The following is a 20,283-nucleotide window of genomic DNA, read 5'->3' as shown; positions in this document are numbered from 1 at the left end:
GACTTTACCTCTCCACTCTCTAGTGATGATCACTGAGCTTGCTTCCAATTCCCTGCCGCCATAAAACACAGTGATGAACATCTCCACACATGGCCCCTTATGAATATATTGAGAAATTTGGGGGATACAGACCCAGGAGCAGAGTTGCTGTTTCATGGGGTCTGAACTTAATGTGACCAAGTAGTGCCAGGTCTCTCCCTCAACAGTTGTCGTATCTACACTCCACCAGCAGTGCCCTTAAATTCCCACATCTGCTCCAACATGTGACATTATCCAGCATCCTAATTTTTGTCAGTCTACCAGTGTAGAGTGATAGCTCACTGTGGTTTCAATTTGCGTTTCCCAGATTACTAATGAGTTTGGGCATCTCTTCATTTTCTTGTTAGCCTTTTGGATTACCTTTTTTATAAACCACCTGTCTATTACCCGTTATTATATTGAGGGTCTCTTTTTTTCCCTTGATGATTTGCAGAGGTTCCTTGTATCTCTTAGAGAGGCCCCTTCTCAAACAGCACAGGCCTCTCTTTGCTGCTGTAGTACCTCATCTGGAGCAAAGGAACCGATCTGACCACCAACTCTTCCCACCCTCATCCCGGGGGTCAGGGCTTGGTGATGGCCATAAGTACAGTCAGAGTGAAAAGAGCCCCTTCCTCTGATTCCCTCTGCCAGCCATGCCTGAGCATTGATGTCCCACAAGACAGGGAACAAGGAAATAAACTGTTCCTCTTCTCCAGGGCTGCTAACCTGCTGTGTCAATTTCATGAGTTAATAAATGACTGGAGAAGGCTTAATTGCATCGGAGGAAATTGAGATCAGCCGGTGCTTAGGCCCCACTCAATTAACTTGTGCTCCTAAGGGGGCCAAGCAGGGTACAGGGGGCAGCCAATCGTTAATTACATGTGCTAGGGCCAGCTACAGCAGGCGTTCTGCCACTGTTGGTCCAGGCAGTGAGGGAGGTGACCCTGCCTCTGGGCGCTGAAGTCACTGAGGGCAGGGGCCCTTCAGGGAGAACATAGACCCCTGGCCTTATGGGGAATGGGAAACCCATTTCCAACTCATTCTATCAGGGTGGCTTTTAATGCTCCCCCAGCCCCGTTCTTCCCCTAGAAGAATGGCCTTAAGGTTCCGCATCCTGACCTCTTTATTGGCTCCAACCCACCCAGAGACACCATGTACTTTTGGTTCTCCTCGCACTCCCTTCCTCCTCCTTCTGGCCTGCTTGGCCCGAGGACACAGAATCCAGAGACAGTCTTGTTATGGGCAGCAGATGATGCCACAAACTCTGCAAGGTCACCCACCTCCCCTGCTGCCTCCAGCCACCTCCCCTGCTGCCTCCAGCCTGAAATCCTCCCAAAGACCTTCATTCCTGCATCATTTCCCGAAAGGGCCAGATAGTGACTCAAACCTGTTAAAAACACAGATTCCGGGCCCCTCCCCTGGAGATGCTGCTTCAGTAGGTCTGGAGTCTCTGCTTTAACATGTGGCTCAGGTGATTGTTACCATCAAGCCAACTTGAGAAACCCTACTTCAGGGGACACCTTAGCTCCTGGGGAGACAAGTGCAGATGTTCTAGGAGGAGAGATAGCATCCTAATGGCAGGGCCCTGGACTGGGGCCAGGAGGCTTTGCTCCCAGCACCTCTCCAGCTCCATCTCTATCGTGCTGTGTGTGGTTAAGCAAGTCACTTGTCCTCTCTGAACTCGGTTTCTTCATCTAGAAAAGTAAAGATATTGGGCCAGATCTCTTAGAGTCCTTCTATTTCCATGGACCATTTTTGTATAAGTAACTGGTTTGTTAAACAAGCATATTGCATGGTTTATGCTCAAAAAGCAACTATGATTTTTTTTCTTTTAGTATCCCTTTATTTTTTAATTTTAATTTCTTTAGTATACCCCTCCATTTATTTAGGAACCTTTAAAAGTTTTTATAAAAGTAAAATTTTATAGATTTCTACATAAAGTCTCTGTATAGCTTGTGTTATGTATATACCTAGGACCTAATAATTTTATCATCATTTTATATGATGTCTTTAAAATTACATTTTCTTACTGTTTTTTGCTAGTGAAAAATGATAATAAGATGACTTAGAATGTTTCTTCTTTTTCTGTTATTGGAATGCTTTGTGTAAGATAGAATGATTTCTTTATTAAATGTTTGGTAGGTGTTTCTGGTGAAGCCCTCTGGGCCTAGGTGTTTTCTTTTTTCTTTTTCTTCTTTTTTTTTGAAAGTCAATTTTTGATGATTTGATTCTTCACATTATAATATGTTTCAAGTAATTTACTTCTTGAGGAGATGTTAGTAGGTTACATTATTCCATAAATGCATTCACTTCATCTGTATTTTTAGATTATTGGCATAAGGTTGTTTTTAATACCCTTTAGTTTCCTTGTGTTTGCAGCATATGTGGTAATATCCATTTTCATTTCTCCTAGTCTGTAGTTGTGTTTTCCCTCACTTTTATTGATCAGAATCTCTCTGAAGGTCTATCACTTTATTTTTTAAAAATTTTTATTGACATATAGTTGATTTACAATGTTGTGTTAGCTTCTGCTGTACAGCAAAGTAATACATACCCACATATCCACTCTTTTTTATTTTTTAATAAATTTATTTATTTATTTTGGCTGCGTTGGGTTTTTGTTGCTGGGTGCGGGCTTTCTCTAGTTGCGGCGAGCGGGGGCTACTCTTCATTGCGGTGTGCAGGCTTCTCATTGCGGTGGCTTCTCTTGTTGTAGAGCATGGGCTCTAGGCATGCGGGCTTCAGTAGTTGTGGCACACGGGCTGTAGAGCGCAGGCTCAGTAGTTGTGGCGCATGGGCTCAGTTGCTCCATGGCATGTGGGAACCTCCCGGACCAGGGCTCAAACCCATGTCCCCTGCATTGGCAGGCGGATTCTTAACCACTGTGCCACCAGGGAAGTCCTGTCCACTCTTTTTTAGATTCTTATCCCATATGGGTCATTACAGAGTATGGAGTAAATTTCCCTGTGCTATACAGTAAGTCCTTATTATTTACCTATTTTATATATAGTAATGTGTATATGTCAATCCCAAATCTCCCAATTTATCCGCCCCCCTTATCCCCTGGTGACCATAAGTTTGTTTTCTACATTTGTGACTCTACTTCTGTTTTGTAAATAAGTTCATTTGTACCATTTTTTTTTTAGATTCCACATATAAGTGATATCATACGATATTTGTCTTTCTATGTCTGACTGACTTCACTCAATATGACAATCTCTAGGTCCATCCATTTGCTGCAAATGGCATTATTTTGTTCTTTTTTATGGCTGAGTAATATTCCATTGTATGTATGTACCACATCTTCTTTATCCATTCCTCTGTTGATGGACATTTAGGTTGCTTCCATGAGCTGGCTATTGTAAATAGTGCTGCAGTGAATATTGGGGTGCATGTATCTTTTTGAATTATGGTTTTCTCCAGGTATATGCCCAGGAGTGGGATTGCTGGGTCATATGGTAGTTCTGTTTTTAGTGTTTTAAGGAACCTCCATACTGTTCTCCATAGTGGCTGTACCAATTTACATTCCTACCAACAGTGTAGGAGAGTTTCCTTTTCTCAGCACCATCTCCAGCATTTATCGTTTGTAAATTTTTTGATGATGGCTATTCTGACCAGTGTGAGGTGATACCTCATTGTAGTTTTGATTTGCATTTCTCTAATAATTAGTGATGTTGAGCATCTTATCATGTGCTTTTTGGCCATCTGTATGTCTTCTTTGGAGAAATGTCTATTTAGATCTTCCACCCATTTTTTTGATTGGGTTATTTTTTTTTTATATTGAGCTGCATGAGCTGTTTGTATATTTTGGAGATTAATCCCTTGTTGGTCAATTCATTTGCAAATATTTTCTCCCATTCTGTGGGTTGTCTTTTCATTTTGTTTATGTTCTCCTTTGCCGTGCAAAAGCTTTTAATTAGGTCCCATTTGTTTATTTTTGTTTTTATTTTCATTACTGTAGGAGGTGGATCAAAAAAGATCTTGCTGCGCTTTATGTCAAAGAGTGTTCTGCCTATGTTTTCCTCTAAGAGTTTTATAGTAGCCAGCCTTACATTTAGATCTTTAATCCGTTTTGAGTTTATTTTTGTGTATGGTGTTAGGGAGTGTTCTAATTTCATTCTTCTACATGTAGCTGTCCAGTTTTCCCAGCACCATTTATTGAAGAGACTGTTTTTTCTCCACTGTATAGTCTTGACTCCTTTGTCATAGATTAGGTGACTATAGGTGCATGGGTTTGTCTCTGGACTTTCTATCCTGTTCCATTGATCTATATTTCTGTTTTTGTGCAAGTACCATACTGTTTTGATTACTGTAGCTTTGTAGTATAGTCTGAAGTCAGGGTGCCTGATTGCTCCAGCTCCATTTTTCTTCCTCAAGATTGCTTTGGCTATCCAGGGTTTTTCATGTTTCCATACAAATTGTAAAATTTTTTGTTCTAATTCTGTGAAAAATGCTATTGGTAATTTGATAGGGATTGCATTCAATCTGTAGATTGCTTTGGGTAGTATAGTCATTTTCACAATATTGGTTCTTCCAATCCAAGGACATGATATATCTCTCCATATGTCTTTGTCATCTTTTATTTCTTTCATCAGAATCCTACAGTTTTCTGAGTACAGGTCTTTTGTCTCCTTAGGTAGGTTTATTCCTAGATATTTTATTCTTTTTGAGGCAGTGGTAAATGAGATTGTTTCCTTAACTTCTCTTTCTGATCTTTTGTTGTTAGTGTATAGGAATGCGAGAGATTTCTGTGTATGAATTTTGTATCCTGCAACTTTACCGAATCCATTGATGAGCTCTGGTAGTTTTCTGCTAGCATTTTTAGGATTTTCTATGTATAATATCATGTCATGTGCAAACAGTGACAGTTTTACTTCTTCTTTTCCAATTAGGATTCCTTTTATTGCTTTTTCTTCTCTGATTGCCATGGCTAGGGCTTCCAAAACTATGTTGAATAAAAGTGACGAGGGTAGACATCCTTGTCTTGTTCCTGATCTTAGAGGAAATGCTTTCAGTTTTTCACCATTGAGAATGATGTTTGCTGTGGGTTTGTCATATATGGCCTTTATTATGTTGAGATACGTTCCCTCTATGCCCACCTTCTGGAGAGTTCTTATCATAAATGGGTGTTGAATATTGTCAAAAGCTTTTTCTGGATCTATTGAGATGATCATATGGTTTTAATTCTTCAATTTGTTAATGTGGTGTATCACATTGATTGATTTACATATATTGAAGAATCCTTGCATCCCTGGGATAAATCCCACTTGATCATGATGTATGATCCAAGTATCCCTTTACTTTAAAATGTATTTAGTGAGAGAAATCTGCCCCTGCCCCTAGATTAAAACTTGTGCCAGCCCCATTGCTTTTTAAAAAAATTTATTTATTTAATTTATTTATTTTTGGCTGCATTGGGTCTTCGTTGCTGCACGCGGGCTTTCTCTAGTTGCAGCAAGCGGGGGCTACTCTTCGTTGCAGTGTGCGGGCTTCTCATTGCAGTGGCTTCTCTTTGTTGCAGAGCATGGGCTCTAGGCACACAGGCTTCAGTAGTTGTGGCTCATGGGCTCAGTAGTTGTGGCTCACGGGCTCAGTAGTTGTGGCTCGCGGGCTCTAGAGCACAGGCTCAGTAGTTGTGGTGCCAGTCCTTGAGGCATGAAAATGTCTGTCCTTTGACCTCCAGCTTCTGGCTGAGGCAGAGAACCTGGAAGTGGTTGGCCCTGCCCTTGTGGAGAGTGGCTCAGTGCATCCCGTTAATGGTTGAGTTCCTTCCCCAATACAGATACACCCAGTGGGGCGCGTTCTCCTCAGGAAAGTGAGCAGGGGCCCAGCGTCACCACCAGGGGGTGTCCTTCCTCCCTCCACCCCACCCCCACCCCATTCCCAGTGTAGGGCCTAGACACTCCTCTAAATAATGTTGAGTGGGTAAAGAATTTTGGCTTGAAGGGACCCTCCAGTAATTAGACTACACTGGATTCCTCAGTAGGGTCTCACCTCCCCCTCCTCCATCAGCACATCAGCGTGAACTTACCCATCCAACTGTCTGGTTGGTGGGTTGGCCTGAGGAAGTCTGGATATTGGAGTAAGAGAAAGGAGTGATCAGCTCTGGGCGCTGGGAATACGGACAGGCCCAGGAAAGAATGGGGAAGGAGATGGGAAAGAGGTGTGTGGGGCCAGAGAGAGGGGGATCGGCCATGCAGCCAACAAGGACACATCCGCCAGGGGACAGGTCAGCATTCTCCAGTGGAGCATGAAAGAGGCAGCTGGACTCCCTTCCCCCATTGAGCCTCGCTTCCCAGAGCAGGGAGAGGCTCTTGTCCTGATGGTGCATTGGGCAAGGGTTCCGGACAGCGACACTGAGGGAAGGAAACAAGGACGGGATAGGATGTGGCCTTAGAGGTCTGACCTCAGGTTCTTAGGCTCGGGGACCTCAGACCAAGGCAGCCGTGGAGGTCAGGAAACAAGCCCCCTTGGGGATGTCCACTCCAGAGTCTTGGGGTCACAGCCAGGTGCCAGTGTGTGTCCGTCTGTCCTCTCAGCCTCCCTTTCCAACTCTCACTGACCTTCCCCTCTCTCCTCTGTCAGGGACTGACACCCTTGGCCATGACGTGCCCCCAGCTGCTGTCTGCTCAGGCACAGCCTGCGTGACTGGACCGTCGCTGCTCCAGCTGTTTCACGTAAGTGTGAGGCACAGGAGAAGGTGCCCGGATGCTGGGTAGAGAGAGGTGTTGGTGGAGAGGGAGCTCCAGAAAGTCCTGGTCACAGAGGGCGGGCCCCGGGGGTCTGCAGTTGGCAACAGGTTTGTCCTCGTTGGCTGCCCTCAGCCCCTGAGTTGGTCGCTACTGAATCCATTCTGTCCAGAGCTCCTAGGCCCTGTGAGGGAACATAGGGACCTTGTTCTCAAGGCCTCAGGAAATTAATCAGGCAACTGGTGTGACAGAAACTCCACAGCACTGGCCCTTGGGTCCTGACTCAGACACTTGCTATTGTATGACTTTAGGCAAATCATATAAAGGTCTGGCTTTCCCTCCTGTGAGTGGGGTTTTTGTATGGTTCAAAGGAGGTGTGTTAGTTATCTTTCGCCGTATAACGAACTACCACAATTTAGCAGCTTGCAAGAACACACATCGATTATCTCACAGTTTCTGTGAGTTAGGAATCCAAGCATCGCCAGCTGGTTCACTGTTTCAGGGTTGGTCATGAGGCTGCATTTAAAGTGTCCACTGGGATTACAGTTTAATCTGAAAGCTCAGCTGGGTAGGGATTCACTTCCACTCTCACTTATGTGGTCGTTCGGTTCCTTTTGGGCCATTGGATTGATGGCTTTAACACCCTGCTGTCCCTTGGACTGAGGGCCAGAGGCCATCCTCAGTTCCTTGCTACATGGGCCTCCCCAGAATCCAACTTGCTGCATCAAAAGCAGCCAGGGCGAGAGCTGGCTCACAAGAGGGAAGTCAGAATCTTTGAGAAGCTACTCACAAAGTGACATCCCATCCCCTTTGCTGTATTCTGTTAGTTAGAGGCAAGTCACAGGTGGCACCCCTCCTCGAGGGGAGGGGAGTACACAAGGCATGACTGCCAGGGGAGAGGCTCATTTGGGGCCATCTTAGAACCTGCCCATCATAAATGGGGACAGAAATGGAAACACGTTGTAAACTGTACAATGAATGCTGTTTAGGTTCAGGGAGTTATCGTGATCACTTGCATCTAGTTGCAAAGAGAAAATAAGCACCCCTGAAATCATAGAGAGCCACTGGGTGTGGGAATTTAAATGCTAAGTTGCACCACCAGGACTGGGCCCTCCGGGAAGCTGGCTGGGACCTGGCTAGTTGACCACATGCACTTCACATGTGCCTTCTTGGTTTATGACTGTCAGGCCAGACTTAAGTGATCACAGAACGTCTGGGCCTTCCTTCTCCCCACAAATAACCACGTTTGAAGGATATCTTAGAGGTTCCAAGGGGCCCTCACATACATGAATCTTCTTCCTGAGTTTTTTGGTAATCTCTCTTTTACCGTGAGAAAGAAGGTCCGTTTCCAAGACGGGATGTCCGCTGAGCGGCACAGTTGGGCCCTGAGTGGGCCTTCAGCCCTGTGGCCCTACCTGCACTGCAGTGCCCCCCACTTCCAGGCCACGTCTGCTGCGCAGGCTTCATGGCACTGAAAGAGGGAGGCCAGGCATGGAAGGCAAAGAAGGGAGGGCACTGTTCTTGTGTGGCTTCATAACTCCCCGTTCCCTGAAAGAGCCTGGACACATCCCAGGGGACTAGGCCGAGACTTTCAGTAGGGTGGACCACTGCTGCCCCCTCCCACTTCAGGTCACCAGGCCCCTCTGTCTCCTGTGCAGCCCTCAGGGGTGAGCATGCAGGGGAGGCAGGGGAGGGTGGAGCGCTGTGGCTGTGATGGTGTGTGAGTCCTCCCAAGGCTGAGGTTCACCTGCCCGCCCCCAACAAATACCCCAGTGAACCCTGAAGCATGGCTCCCCGTGCATTTGGGCAGAGGCAAACTGGTCTTGAACAAGGATGCTCTGGTCTGCAGATCAGATGTGAGCGGAGAGATACAACTTGCTGCCCTCTGGTGGCAGATCAGCGTCATTACTGCCAGGCCTGTGAAAGAAACGCCGTATGGTGAGATGATTACCAAACTTCTAAGTACCCGCTGTGTGCCAGGCACTGTGTATAATGCTGCGGGAGGATAGGATACAGTATAAGATGCAACTCCTGATCCCAGAGGACTCATAATTTAGCACAGGAGTCAAGATGTTCCCACATGAAAGTTGACAAGCATCATACCAAGACAGGATTTGAAAAGTGGCACATGGAAAGGCATTACAGTAGAATTCCAGCAGGAGAGAGTGCATCACGATGAGGCAGTCAGGGAAGGCTTCTCAGAGCCTTGAAGGATGGGCAGAATTTAAATAGATGGAGACAGGGCTTCCCTGGTGGCGCAGTGGTTGAGAATCTGCCTGCTAATGCAAGGGACGTGGGTTCGAGCCCTGGTCTGGGAAGATCCCACATGCCGCGGAGCAACTGGGCCCGTGAGCCACAATTACTGAGCCTGCGCGTCTGGAGCCTGTGCTCCGCAACAAGAGAGGCCGCGATAATGAGAGGCCCGCGCACCGCGATGAAGAGTGGCCCCCACTTGCCGCAACTAGAGAAAGCCCTTGCACAGAAACGAAGACCCAACACAGCCATAAATAAATAAATAAATAAATAAATAAATAAACCCAAAGTTTAAAAAAATAAAAAAAATAAAAAAAAATAAATAGATGGAGACAGTGAGAGCATGCTCTCCCCTACTGAAACCCTTCAGGAACCCCCATTGTCTTCAAGAGAGTTAAATCCCAATTCCTTGCCTGCCTTACAGCCTCTCCAGCTTCATTCCTACCCCCAGCCTTCCCAGATTCCTTACGGTTCCCGGAGCCTCTGTGTTCTTTCACACTCCTGGACCGTGCATTCTGCCCTCTCCACCTGGTCTACCGGACAAGCCCCCATTCAGCCTTTAGGAGTCAGCTCAAATATAACATGTTCCATGGAACTTTTCCCCAAGTAGTTAGCTGCCCCTTCCTCTGTGTTCCCACAGCCCCTGGTCTGTGCATCTCTGGTTCATAAGGTATATTAAGTGTCTTTTCATCACTTGGCTGTATGCTTCTTAAGAACTGAGAGTACCTGAAGGGCAGAGGATTCATGCAGGGGGACAATGGGCGGTGAGGGAGAAAAGATAATTGGTGGTGAGCATGCAGGGAAGTGGGAGAGGGCAAAGCCTCTGAAGCTCAGTCTAAAAGTCTGCGCCCAGATAAATGTGTCCTGCAAGCAGTGTGGTGCCACAAAGTCTCCAGAGTAAGAGGGGTGTAGGGCATGACAAAGGGCTAACTGTGGGTGATGTGAAGGGTGCTCAGGGACAAAACCAGCGAGATCTGTTAGGAAACCTTTGCACCAGTGCAGGTATGCGGTGCAGAGTCATAACTGGTGTGAAGAACAGAAGACTGGAAGAAGCCAAAGAAGAATTTGAGGATTTGCAAGTCTGGGCATCTAGGGGAACACGCCACAGCTCTGTCAAACTCTAATATGCAAATAATCACCTGGGACCTTGTTAAAACGCAGGTTCTGACTCATTAGGCCTGTGGTGGGGCCTGAGATGCTACATTTCTGACCAGCTTCCAGGTGCTGCCAGGCTGTGGTCCACAGACCGCCCTGTGAGCAGTGCACACAGGGCTCCAGGAGCACAGTGGTGAGGGGCAGTTGGTGTCTTTGGGTGAAGACAGGTGCCCCTTCCCCAGGTGAGCACAGCAGGGCGCCCGGCTTCCTGAGCAGCCGGCGTTCCAGCCTCACTTACCCTTCGAGTAACCAACAGCCTGCAAAACCCTTTGTGGCAGCCCTGGTGGAACCACTAACAGAGGGGTTGGAGGCGGGGAGCCCACTTGGAGAGAGGGTGATGACAGCCTGTCATAATTGGGTTCGAGGTGCCAGTGGGCATCTGAGGGACAAGTCTGTCCACTAGCAGCTGGAGACACAGCTGGAGCTGCAGATTTGGGACCTCTAGGCCTGTCGATGACAGAGCACATGGTGAGAGAGCAGGGTGAGGTGAGGTGGAGCTCAGGGATTAATCTAACCCTTGGGGCCTTTTTCAGGCTAACACTCTTCTAACATCATCTCCGTCCCTTTCATTGTCTTGCAGGTCACCGTTCCCTTTATGAACGTAAGTGCTCACGGTCATTCTGTCCTCAAGATGCCAAGTCTCCTCACACGTTCCTGCTCCGTTGACACAGCCCACCTTGGTCCCTGTGTGCCTCGGGGGTCGGGAGTCCCCGTTCAGTGGCCTGAAAGGGGAGTCGGCCCTCAGACAGCCTCACATCCGGAGCGCGCCTCCCTTTTACATACAGACGGCTGACATGGTGCCCAACGGGGGTGGAGGCGAGAGGCTCTCCTTTGCTCCCACATACTACAAGGAGGGGGGACCCCCATCCCTCCAAGTGGCAGCGCCCCAGAGTTACCCGGTGACGTGGCCAGGCTCTGGCCGTGAGGTTATTTTTTTTTCAAAAGGTTATTTTGAGGGTTAACTGAGAGTGCTTAACACAGTGCCTCACACAGACTAAGGCCTCAGTGAACAGAAGTTGTTATTCTCTGTGTCTTGGCCCCGTGGGCTAGGGGAAGGGGTGAGGGTTAAGCCTGATGTGAACAGAGGGGAGAGGGGAGAGGAGAGGGAGAAGAGAATTAAAGCAGAAAGACAGCAAGAACCTTTGAAAGTGGATGGAAACAGGGAGCAGAATCACACCTTCAGTTAGCTCTGTGCCGCCTCTCTTCCCCTCTGCAGCTATGAGCCCCCCAGGTTAGGCTGGCCCAGGCCACAGCTATCCTCTGTCTTCAGGAAGCCCCTGGTGTTCCAGTGCCCAGGGCCCTCCCTGCTCTCGGGTCCCCCATGCCTTCAGCTGAGAGAGTTCCAGGAGGGCTCCCGGCCCCAGGCCCAGGGGGGGCAGCTGCCCCTCACCTCTCCGCACACATCTTTGCAGAGTTTGATGGGGCGTCGGGCGGATGACAGCGGGAACGGTTGTGATCACTGGCGGAATCCTAGCTGCGGTCATTCTCCTCTGCATCATCGCCGTCCTGTGCTACTGTAGGCTCCAGGTCAGTCCCCTGGGCCTGTGGCCAGAGGCCACCAGCAAACCACTTCCCCATCATGGGGGCAGAGCCTGGAGGCCCACTGCGGGCGTGACAAAGTCCAAAGCCGTGGAATGTGGGAGGCGTAAGTCAAGGGGGCTGGGAGTTGGGGGCGCTGTCAGAAGGGAGCTACGTTCCCCTCACGCCCTGCACACTTCAGGCACCCAAGAGAGTGAGCTGGGAAAATACCGGGTCGCTGTGTTGTGTCTCCCGTGAGTCTGAGATTTCAGGAGTGGTGGGAAGGGCACCGTGTGGGGAGACTCTGAAAGCAGCTCCCTGCACCCCAGCCTGTGCTTAGTAGGATCTGTATGCCCCCCCCCCTCTGCCTCCCCGCCTCTCTCAGCCTCCGCCTGCGGTTAATGCACTAGGAAGTAGGGGGAGGAAGAGGGAAAGAACTGGTCTTGCAGGGCTGGGAGGACATCGCTGTGGACCGTGGGCCTCTGGTGTTGAGTTTTCTCTCCAGGGCCAGCCGAGCGCCCGGCGCAGGGTCCCGAGCGGAGCAGGGCCGTGGGCACCTGTGCACACCCCGAGGGGGGCACTCAGCCCTCAGGCAGCCCTCCCCACTCTCCCCTCAGTATTACTGCTGCAAGAGGAGCGGAGCCGGGGATGCACGCGAGGAAGAGGAGGAGGAGCACGACCTGCCCGCACACCGCAGAGGCCCCACCTGCAATGCCTGCAGCTCCCAGGCCCTGGACGGCCGAGGCGGCCTGGCGCCTCTCACCAGCGAGCCCTGCGGCCAGCCGTGCGGGGTGGCGGCCAGCCACTGCACCGCCTGCTCCCCATACAGCTCTCCCTTTTACATACGGACGGCTGACATGGTGCCCAACGGGGGCGGAGGCGAGAGGCTCTCCTTTGCTCCCACATACTACAAGGAGGGGGCACCCCCATCCCTCCAAGTGGCAGCGCCCCAGAGTTACCCGGTGACGTGGCCAGGCTCTGGCCGTGAGGCCTTCACCAATCCAAGGGCTATTAGTACAGACGTGTAACCCCTTCCACCCCCGCCATGCACCAACGCTGCCGCCCCAGCAGGAGCGATGGGGACAGCGGACGACACCCCCCAACACGGCCCACAAGGACTGTCTCAGTGTTTCTGGCTTTCCTTTCCCCACAGTGGAGGGCTCACCCGGATTCAGGCTATTGAGGGCATTGAGAACCAGGCCAGGGCCTGGCCCCGCGGCCCACAGGTGGCGGCCTGACAGGTCCTGTTGGCAGCTCAGCCAGTTTCTCTGTTGGGACTGTCCTCTGGCCAGTGCCGGCACTGCCACCACCCTCTCACTTCCCTCAGCCCCCTGGCTTTGCCGGACTCTGAGGAGAGGAGCGGGAGCACCGGGGGAAGCTAAGCAAAGGCTCCGGAGTCCTTGGGGGATGAAAGGAGAAAGGGGGTGTAGGGCAAAGGGAGAGGCCAGAGCTGAGGCATTGGCAGAACTCGAGAAGGGAGAGGAAGGGGTTAAAGGGACTCTTCAGGACTTGCTTGCTGACATGAATCCAAGAGCTAGTTCACAGTCTAGTTTTGTACTTCGCCCGTTCTAGAGACCGCACTCCCTGTAGCTGTTCCAACACGGGTATTGCTTCCTGAACACATCACATCTGCATCTGCCTCTGTCTTCACAGAACACGTCGACTGGACTTTAAAGGCTGTGGCATAAGGTTATTTGTGAGGAATGCACCCACAATGGATGTCTAGCCTTGTCTCCCCACAAATCCTCTTTCTCTGCCTCGGGAACCAGCTGCCCCGGCTGGAGAACCTTTTGCAAGTTTTGTTACTAGAGTTTGAGTAGCTTAGCAAAGGAAAGCCTGCTGATGGTCTCTGGGGCCCTGGTCCGCCACGCCGAGCGCTGTGCGTGGATGCAGCCCTGCGAGGACGTGTGCATTCCCGGGTGTGTGCACACAGGCCTGTCACCAACAGCGCACACCAGGACTTTGCCACCTTCAGGAGCCGCAGGGCAGAAGGGTCTCTGATGTACCGACTAGAAAGAAAAATCTGACTCCAGACAGCAGGAACGAAAGGTGATCAAGGTGGCAGCCAATCCCCACGGCAGCCGGCTGGCTGGTACAGGAAGAGCCTGCAGAGCCTCCCCTGGGATAACGCTGCCGCGTGGAAGCCACGGAAGCCCCTCCAGAGACCTGGTGTTCTCCCTGGACATCCCGCCATGAGGCCACAGAGCAGGACCCCTTCGTTTCACCACGGCTGGCAGCCCTCGCTCTGAGGATGGGAGGAACTTGACTTAGCAATCAGATTCCGTGCTGGCTGCCCTCCCTCGGCTGACCCACCCCCCAGTCACAGGACAAGGGCCTGTTTATTGCTGTGTCACTCTAGCCCCCAGTCCCAACTCCCAGTTATAACTCAGCTGTGGCCTTATGCTGCTTGAGTGAATGCATCTGATGAGTTCCCCAGTTGCCTCTGCAGTCAGGGGTGTCTGTCCCCCCACCTCCTAAGGGCATTAGTAACCCCCAGACTCTCTTGCGTCACCGAATGCTGCAGAGCGTGGGGCAGGGAGGGAGCTGGCCCCTCTGCTGAGATCTTGATTTTTGCATTTGCGACAGGGAGGATGAAGCTGGGGAAGGGGAAGAGAATTTGCCGCACCTTTTGCATCGCTCTGGGCACTGGTCACCTTGCATCTCAGTCTGTAATCGAGGCTCACAGGGTTGAGAATCAGAGGACCTGGCGTCTGGTCACACTTCGGTCACTCATTAGCTCTAGGACCAGTCTCTTATCTCCTCTGAGATTCCGTTTTCTCCAGGGAAATGAGACTTGCCCAGGGGGACTCTGAGGACCCTTTAATGCTCCATGAAGCCAGCGCTCCCTGAAAAGTTCTGCCAGCCAGACCACTCTTCCTTGCCCCAGTCCTGGCAGGGGCTGAATGCACTTGCCGACTGCCTGATCCTGTGTGCAGGGATGTGTGTTAATGGATGAAAGGCCACGGTAAAACACAGGATTCGCAGGCAAAACCATTTTAATTGTCAGTGGAAAGCAGACATGTTTGACCGTCCTACTGAGTGACCTCAAATGATAACATTTCTCTGCTACCAGGAGACAGCTCTAGGTGGGGTAATGAGCTCTGTCTCAGAGCCGGGAGGGACCAGCTGAGGACAGCAGCTTTTCATGCCCATCCCACTGCCAGCCCTTACTGGGCTAAGCACGCCCCCTTGACACGAGCTGCTGGGTCTGGGCGTCCTCGCCGCTTCCTGATGACCAGCCCCAGTGCCTTGCTTGCCGCCCTGGGATTCCACAGTCACACAACCACAGCAGGGGGCTGCCCCTCCTCACCCAGAAATTCCAGTACCGCCCGCCTTGGGAGAAATCAAGATCCAGTCAACTCTCACCCGCTTCTTGGCCCTGATCTGTTGGGGTCCCTGAGTGAAAAGCATCTCGTGCAATCCCGTCTCCTCCTAGAGCTTTCCCAGCCTAAATCAACCCACATTTCAAAATCATGAGTTTGGGGCATTGGAGAGATGGTGGCCACGGCTCTCCCCACACAGCCCCACATTGCTCAGGGCACAGGCTCAAGGTTGCCTGCCCGCCTCCCTGCAGCCACAAGGGCCCTGCCTGTGGAAGAGGAAGCTCACGCCACTCAACCACACTGTACTTTTTAGCTGCCGAGTCTGTGCTCTGGGACACTATTTGGACACTTTTCAAACTGCACCCTAAACAGGAAGAGGAGAGGCAGGGAACCCCCTGCTCTCTCCGCCTTTTCGCTCCACCTCCACTTCACTGCTCCTGCTACAGATTTCTTGCCCTGCATCTTTGATAACTTGGAGTCACAACTAAGTGAATGTCAAAATAAAGGAGGAATTTGACATAGAAACCCCACAGGGTCCTCTGTTCTTTACCTGGGGAAGGGGCAGCTGGGCGTGGATTTAAGAGTGAATGCTTCTTCTTATCGCCCAGGATGTCCTTTTGCAGCACTGAGGTCTACCAGCTTCCCCTCCCTTCCTGCTTCCCTCTGCCATGTACACCGTGTCCTCCACCCGCCCCCCCCCCATCCCTTTCCTTGCCTCAGTGAGAGCTCTCACCCAGGAAGGATGTGTCATTTGTTGGGAAAGGGGATTGAAGTGTAGCCACTGCTGTCTCTGAGGTGGAAGGAGCTCAGTCAATGATGCAGAGCCCTGGGGAGCAACCTGCCTCCACCCCACCCTCACTGTCCAGGCCCCTGGGGTCCCACCTGTAATTCGGGTCAAGGTCCCCGCTCTAAAGTCCGAGGAGGGAAGAGAAGAGATTTTGGGGACCAGCTGCTCAGCTCAGGCCCCAGCAGAGATGGGAGAAACGGGAGCAGTGTGGAGTGAGGACCAGAGAGCCAGGATATAGGTTCTGAGTGAAAGGGAGGCTTCAGGGGGGATGAGGGTGAAGGTGGGGCTGTGTGTGTGCCCATGAGTGTGTGTGGGAGAGAGACACTCTCCCCGTCTCCGGACCTCCACAGCTGGCTGGGGAGCCGGCAGCCTGGCCTGAGCCGTGCGGCACCCAGGCCACCTGGAGTCAGAGCCCGGCAGGCCTTTCACCCTCAGCTGGGGGGCAGCTGGCGGCAGCTCTGTCACCAGTTGTCCCCTGGAAACAAAAGCCCTGAGGCAAACCTCTCTCATCGCTGCTGCACCTACCCCTGCCCTAAGCATCCCCCCCACCCCCCCAGTGGCCACGCCCATGCCAGCCTCTCACCCAGCGCCTCAGGCCATGCGGTGGGGTTACAGCCCTGCCCCAGCTCTTCGCTCTGACAGCCCCGAGCACACCCAGCCATTTTCTACCCTCGCGCTTAGAAGTGCTGCTCAGAGACTACTGATCATTTCCAGGGCAAGAAGACCAAACCATAAATATCTTCTTTATAAAAAATATATTTATTTATTTATTTATTCTGGCCGCGCCAGGTCTTAGTTGCGGCACACGGGCTCTTCACTGCGGCACGCGGATTCAGCTGCGGCATGCGTGTGGGATCTAGTTCCCTGACCAGGGATCGAACCCGGGCCCCCTGCATTGGGAGCACGGAGCCTTACCCCCTGGACCACCAGGGAAGTCCCCAAACCATATCTAAGACCAGGGTTCTTGAACAATGCAGCAGCAAGAACAGGCAGGACCAAGAGCTCTCCCCCCAGCTCTACTTGCTCAGAATGGAAATGGCCCAACCTTGGGCCCGACCTAGTCGCAGACACTAGTAACCTCTCCCTCCCTCCTCAGCCTGGTGTAGACTGCTCTTCTCCCCTCTCTGTTGGCCTCTCTCTCCCCCTTAGTCCCCCAGCCCCAATGGCCATCCCTCCTCCACCGCCTAGCATCTCCCTCCCAAGTAGCATGCGAGCCTCTGAAAGACGCTGTCTGCCCCTCAGGCCTCTGGGTGCCCAGCACACAGCACCGTCCAGCCCCTCATCCCCCAGCCACAGCTGGTGTTGTGCTGAGCACCGCAGGAATCAGGGAAGGAAGAGCTGCTGGGTCACAAAGCCATCACTTCCTCTCTCCCTGTGACCTAACATCCCAGCAATCTAGTCCTGGTGGTCAGAGGGTGGAGTTTTGTGTTAGACTTCACTTTGAACTCTGGTTCCACCACTTACCGTGTGACTTTAGGCAACTTTTTGGACCTCTCTGTGTCTCAGTTTCCTCATCTGTAAAATTGGGCTCATGACGCCTACTTTATTCCATTGCTGTGAAAATTACGTGAGCCTGGCGCACACGGTAGCCATTGTCGTTAGTGGGATTTGGTGGGGACTCAAGTCTGAGCTGTGGAGGCAGCTGGGATTGCTCAGGCATCAGGGTGGAAGCCTCCTCTGGGCTCTTTTTCATCTCTCCCCCAAGGCTTCCGGAGCCTCTCCTCCCTCACCACTTCTCCCTGCCTGTTCCAGACGCTGCCAGGACCACCTCTCTGCCCATTACTGCCTCCACCTTCATTTGGAAACTCTGTCATAACTGCTTGTGACTCTTTGAGAGACCAAGGGTCCTATCAACCTAGAACTGAATTTTGGCCTCACATTTGCCCCAGTAAATTGTACAAATGAGGGAGAGAATATTCATACATACAACAGATCAGCTCTCAGCTTGGCGCCGTGCATATTTCAGTGGTTTCCAAGTTCAAGGCTTGGGTTTGAAAGTCCGGTCAGAAGGGGTCCAGAGGACATCCAGCTCCTCCTCTTGAGCCTGGACTCCCCAGATTGTCCATCCCTGGCCCTGCTGAGCCTCACTCAGAACTTGCTAGACATTCTGGCTGCTCTGCTCCCAGGTGTTAGTGGGGAGGTGAGAGCGGGAGAAGGAGCAGGAGGGAGGGAGCCCCAGTGTCTGGCTGGGAGGGATGGGAATGTGCTTCTGTGGGCCACCATCTGCATCTTCACAGAGTTAGGAAACCAGAGGAGAACTGGACCTGCCACATCCCCATTGCCTCTCCCAGTGCTGGCGCCACGGGACCCACCTTCACTCGGCCCTGAATCCCCCCCCCTGCCTGGATCCACGGAGAACAAAGAGAAATGATGGCTGAGCGCTACACCCTAACCCACAGGCCCCAGGGGACTCCATTTCCCTGGCTAACCACTGTATCATCACTTCCATCCCTCCTATCTGCAGGTGTAAACTTCCTAAGAAATAAAATCAAAGTCCTCTTTCTCTATTCAGTTTACAAAAGGCCAAGCCGACTCTGCAACCCTGCTGTGTGCTTATTCGTCTGTTTTTGTCACAATACTTAAAGTGTGACTTTAGACAAGTTTTCTAAATAATTCTAAGTTATTTGGGGAAATGTATCCACAGACTCGTTTCCACTTCAAGATGGGCTAAGGCAGCTGGTGCTAGGAAACTGAGATCTGGGAAATAAGACTCTGGGGCCTATTTCTGCTAGTTCTGTGAAAGAGGATCCAACCATTCCCATGGCCGCCTCCACAGGCGCCCTTAGACAGGGACGGCCAGCCGGGACCAGACCGCCACCGAGCTTCACCCACCGACCTCCTGCCCTGTCTGCCTTCATCCCTTGTCTGTGTCTTGCTGTGGGTGGGAAAGGGCTTCATCGGGCCAGATCATACTGCCTCTGCCTTTCCCCCTTTTCCCTTTGCTTAGAGGGTTTACAGGGTACTTTTTAGATGGGAGGAAAGAGAACCTGTAAGTATAATGTTGACACTTTGATCATGAGTTTTGTTCTGGATCTAACTACACAACTCAAGGTTAAACAGAGGCCTGAACCTCTTCACAAAGTCCTCTGAACTCTTCTCGAACATAGGGTCCAACCAAAGGGAGAGGCCATCTCCGGACAACCCACTGTCACCCACAATAACAGTGTAGCTGAGGGGGCCATGACTCAGCCCCCAGGGAGGGTTCTCTCGAACCCTTCCTCAGGCAGGACTCCTGAGCGAGTCAGGGTCCTGGGTGAGGGTGGGAGGAGAATGACACCTCCACCTTCTAATCTCTAAAAGGCAAGATCATCACAGGCAACCACACACAGGCTCTGAAAAATCTCAACGTTCTCCAAATCTGTGAAAGCATTGTCCAACAAACAAATTCAAATACATTCAGGAATAACAGACTTATCAGGAATATTCTTAAAGGGTAATATTTTCTGCCTTTTAACCCATTCGTTGGGCAGCCCTGAACTCTTCCTGAAGCTTAGGAGATGAACATTCTCCCGGGGCCCCTGCCCTAATCAAGGCGGAAGTCCCCCTTTCTCAAGCAAACTACCCCCCACAGTCCCAGGCGAGCCCGCTTCCCCAGGATGTCCTTTTCCAAGGGTGGCTGGTCTCTTGGGGACAATCTGCCCAGGCCTCCAGGGAAGTACTTGGCTCCCAACTTCTTCTCCAGCCTGTCATCCCCCCCACCTCCTTCCTACACACACACTACCATCACCACCACTACCCCCAGCAAGGAACCACAGCCACAGCCAGGAGTTGGCAGGTACATGAGGCAGCGTTCTCCCTGAGCTCACTGGCCCCCAGTGGGCAGGACACTTCCAGTCTTCACAGGGGTGGACATCCAGAGGCCGGGTGGCTGGATCACATTGGGCATCTGAGATCACCTTCCCCTCCAGGTCTCAACAGAAGATGACACAGCTCATACGGCGCCAGCCATGGGCACCTGAGGCCCTGGAGGCACACAGGGCTCCTGTGCTGGCCTGCCTGCAGGTACAAGCCAGGTCCCACATCCACGCCAACCCATCCCAATATCTGCATATCCTCCTGGGCTGCGTTTTGCCTTGGGCCAGAGGTTTTCTTTCTACGCATTGGGAATTCCATCCTTATTTCTATCAAAAGATCATTCCCCTGAGAAGATCTGTGTTCCGGGTCTAATCAAACATCCTGAAATTATAGCAGAGGCCTGACCCTCCTCACCACATCCTCTGAATTCTTTCTCCAAACATATAGGGCCCAACCAAAGGAATCCAGAATGGTCAGAAGACCCCAAAGCCCAGGCCCCTGCATAGACACCGAGGGTCTCACCAGACCCTCACCCTCCTCTTGCCTCCTTCCCACCGTATGTGGCCCCGGTACCCCCATGTGAGGAGGAGCCATGAGCTGGTGACAACGAATGAGGAGGAGCCCAAAAGAGAAAAATTAAGAATTGAGAATTTCCAATGAGGTCAAAAAGTGGTAATATAAAATGTTGGACATCAGAAGGATACATTAAAAAACAAATAAAAATGGCTTCCTATTGGGAGGGAGT

At 51.4% G+C, this 20,283-nt stretch overlaps 1 protein-coding gene across 5 annotated transcripts in view; it reads left to right on the top strand.

The window, feature by feature from the left end:
• FAM163A (family with sequence similarity 163 member A) overlaps positions 1-15,481 on the top strand; it is an 88,529-nt gene extending 73,048 nt beyond the window's left edge. For 3 of the 5 annotated variants that reach the window (XM_082402851.1, XM_082402850.1, XM_082402852.1), the window contains exons 2-5: positions 6,604-6,695; positions 10,696-10,716; positions 11,528-11,642; positions 12,251-15,481. In XM_082402851.1, the coding sequence (XP_082258977.1) occupies positions 11,550-11,642; positions 12,251-12,661 (504 nt within the window). In that variant the 5' untranslated portion in view covers positions 6,604-6,695; positions 10,696-10,716; positions 11,528-11,549 and the 3' untranslated portion in view covers positions 12,662-15,481. The remainder of the gene's footprint in view (positions 1-6,603; positions 6,696-10,695; positions 10,717-11,527; positions 11,643-12,250) is intronic. The other 2 variants (XM_082402853.1, XM_082402854.1) reach the window with 1 other exon arrangement.
• The last annotated feature ends 4,802 nt before the right edge of the window (positions 15,482-20,283 follow it).

This window comes from Balaenoptera borealis (assembly GCF_965194805.1).
Source record: "Balaenoptera borealis genome assembly, chromosome: 1".
In the NCBI taxonomy this organism is placed as follows: Eukaryota; Metazoa; Chordata; class Mammalia; order Artiodactyla; family Balaenopteridae; genus Balaenoptera; species Balaenoptera borealis.
Note: the sequence above shows the minus strand (reverse complement) of the source record. Positions and strands in the feature narration are given on the sequence as shown.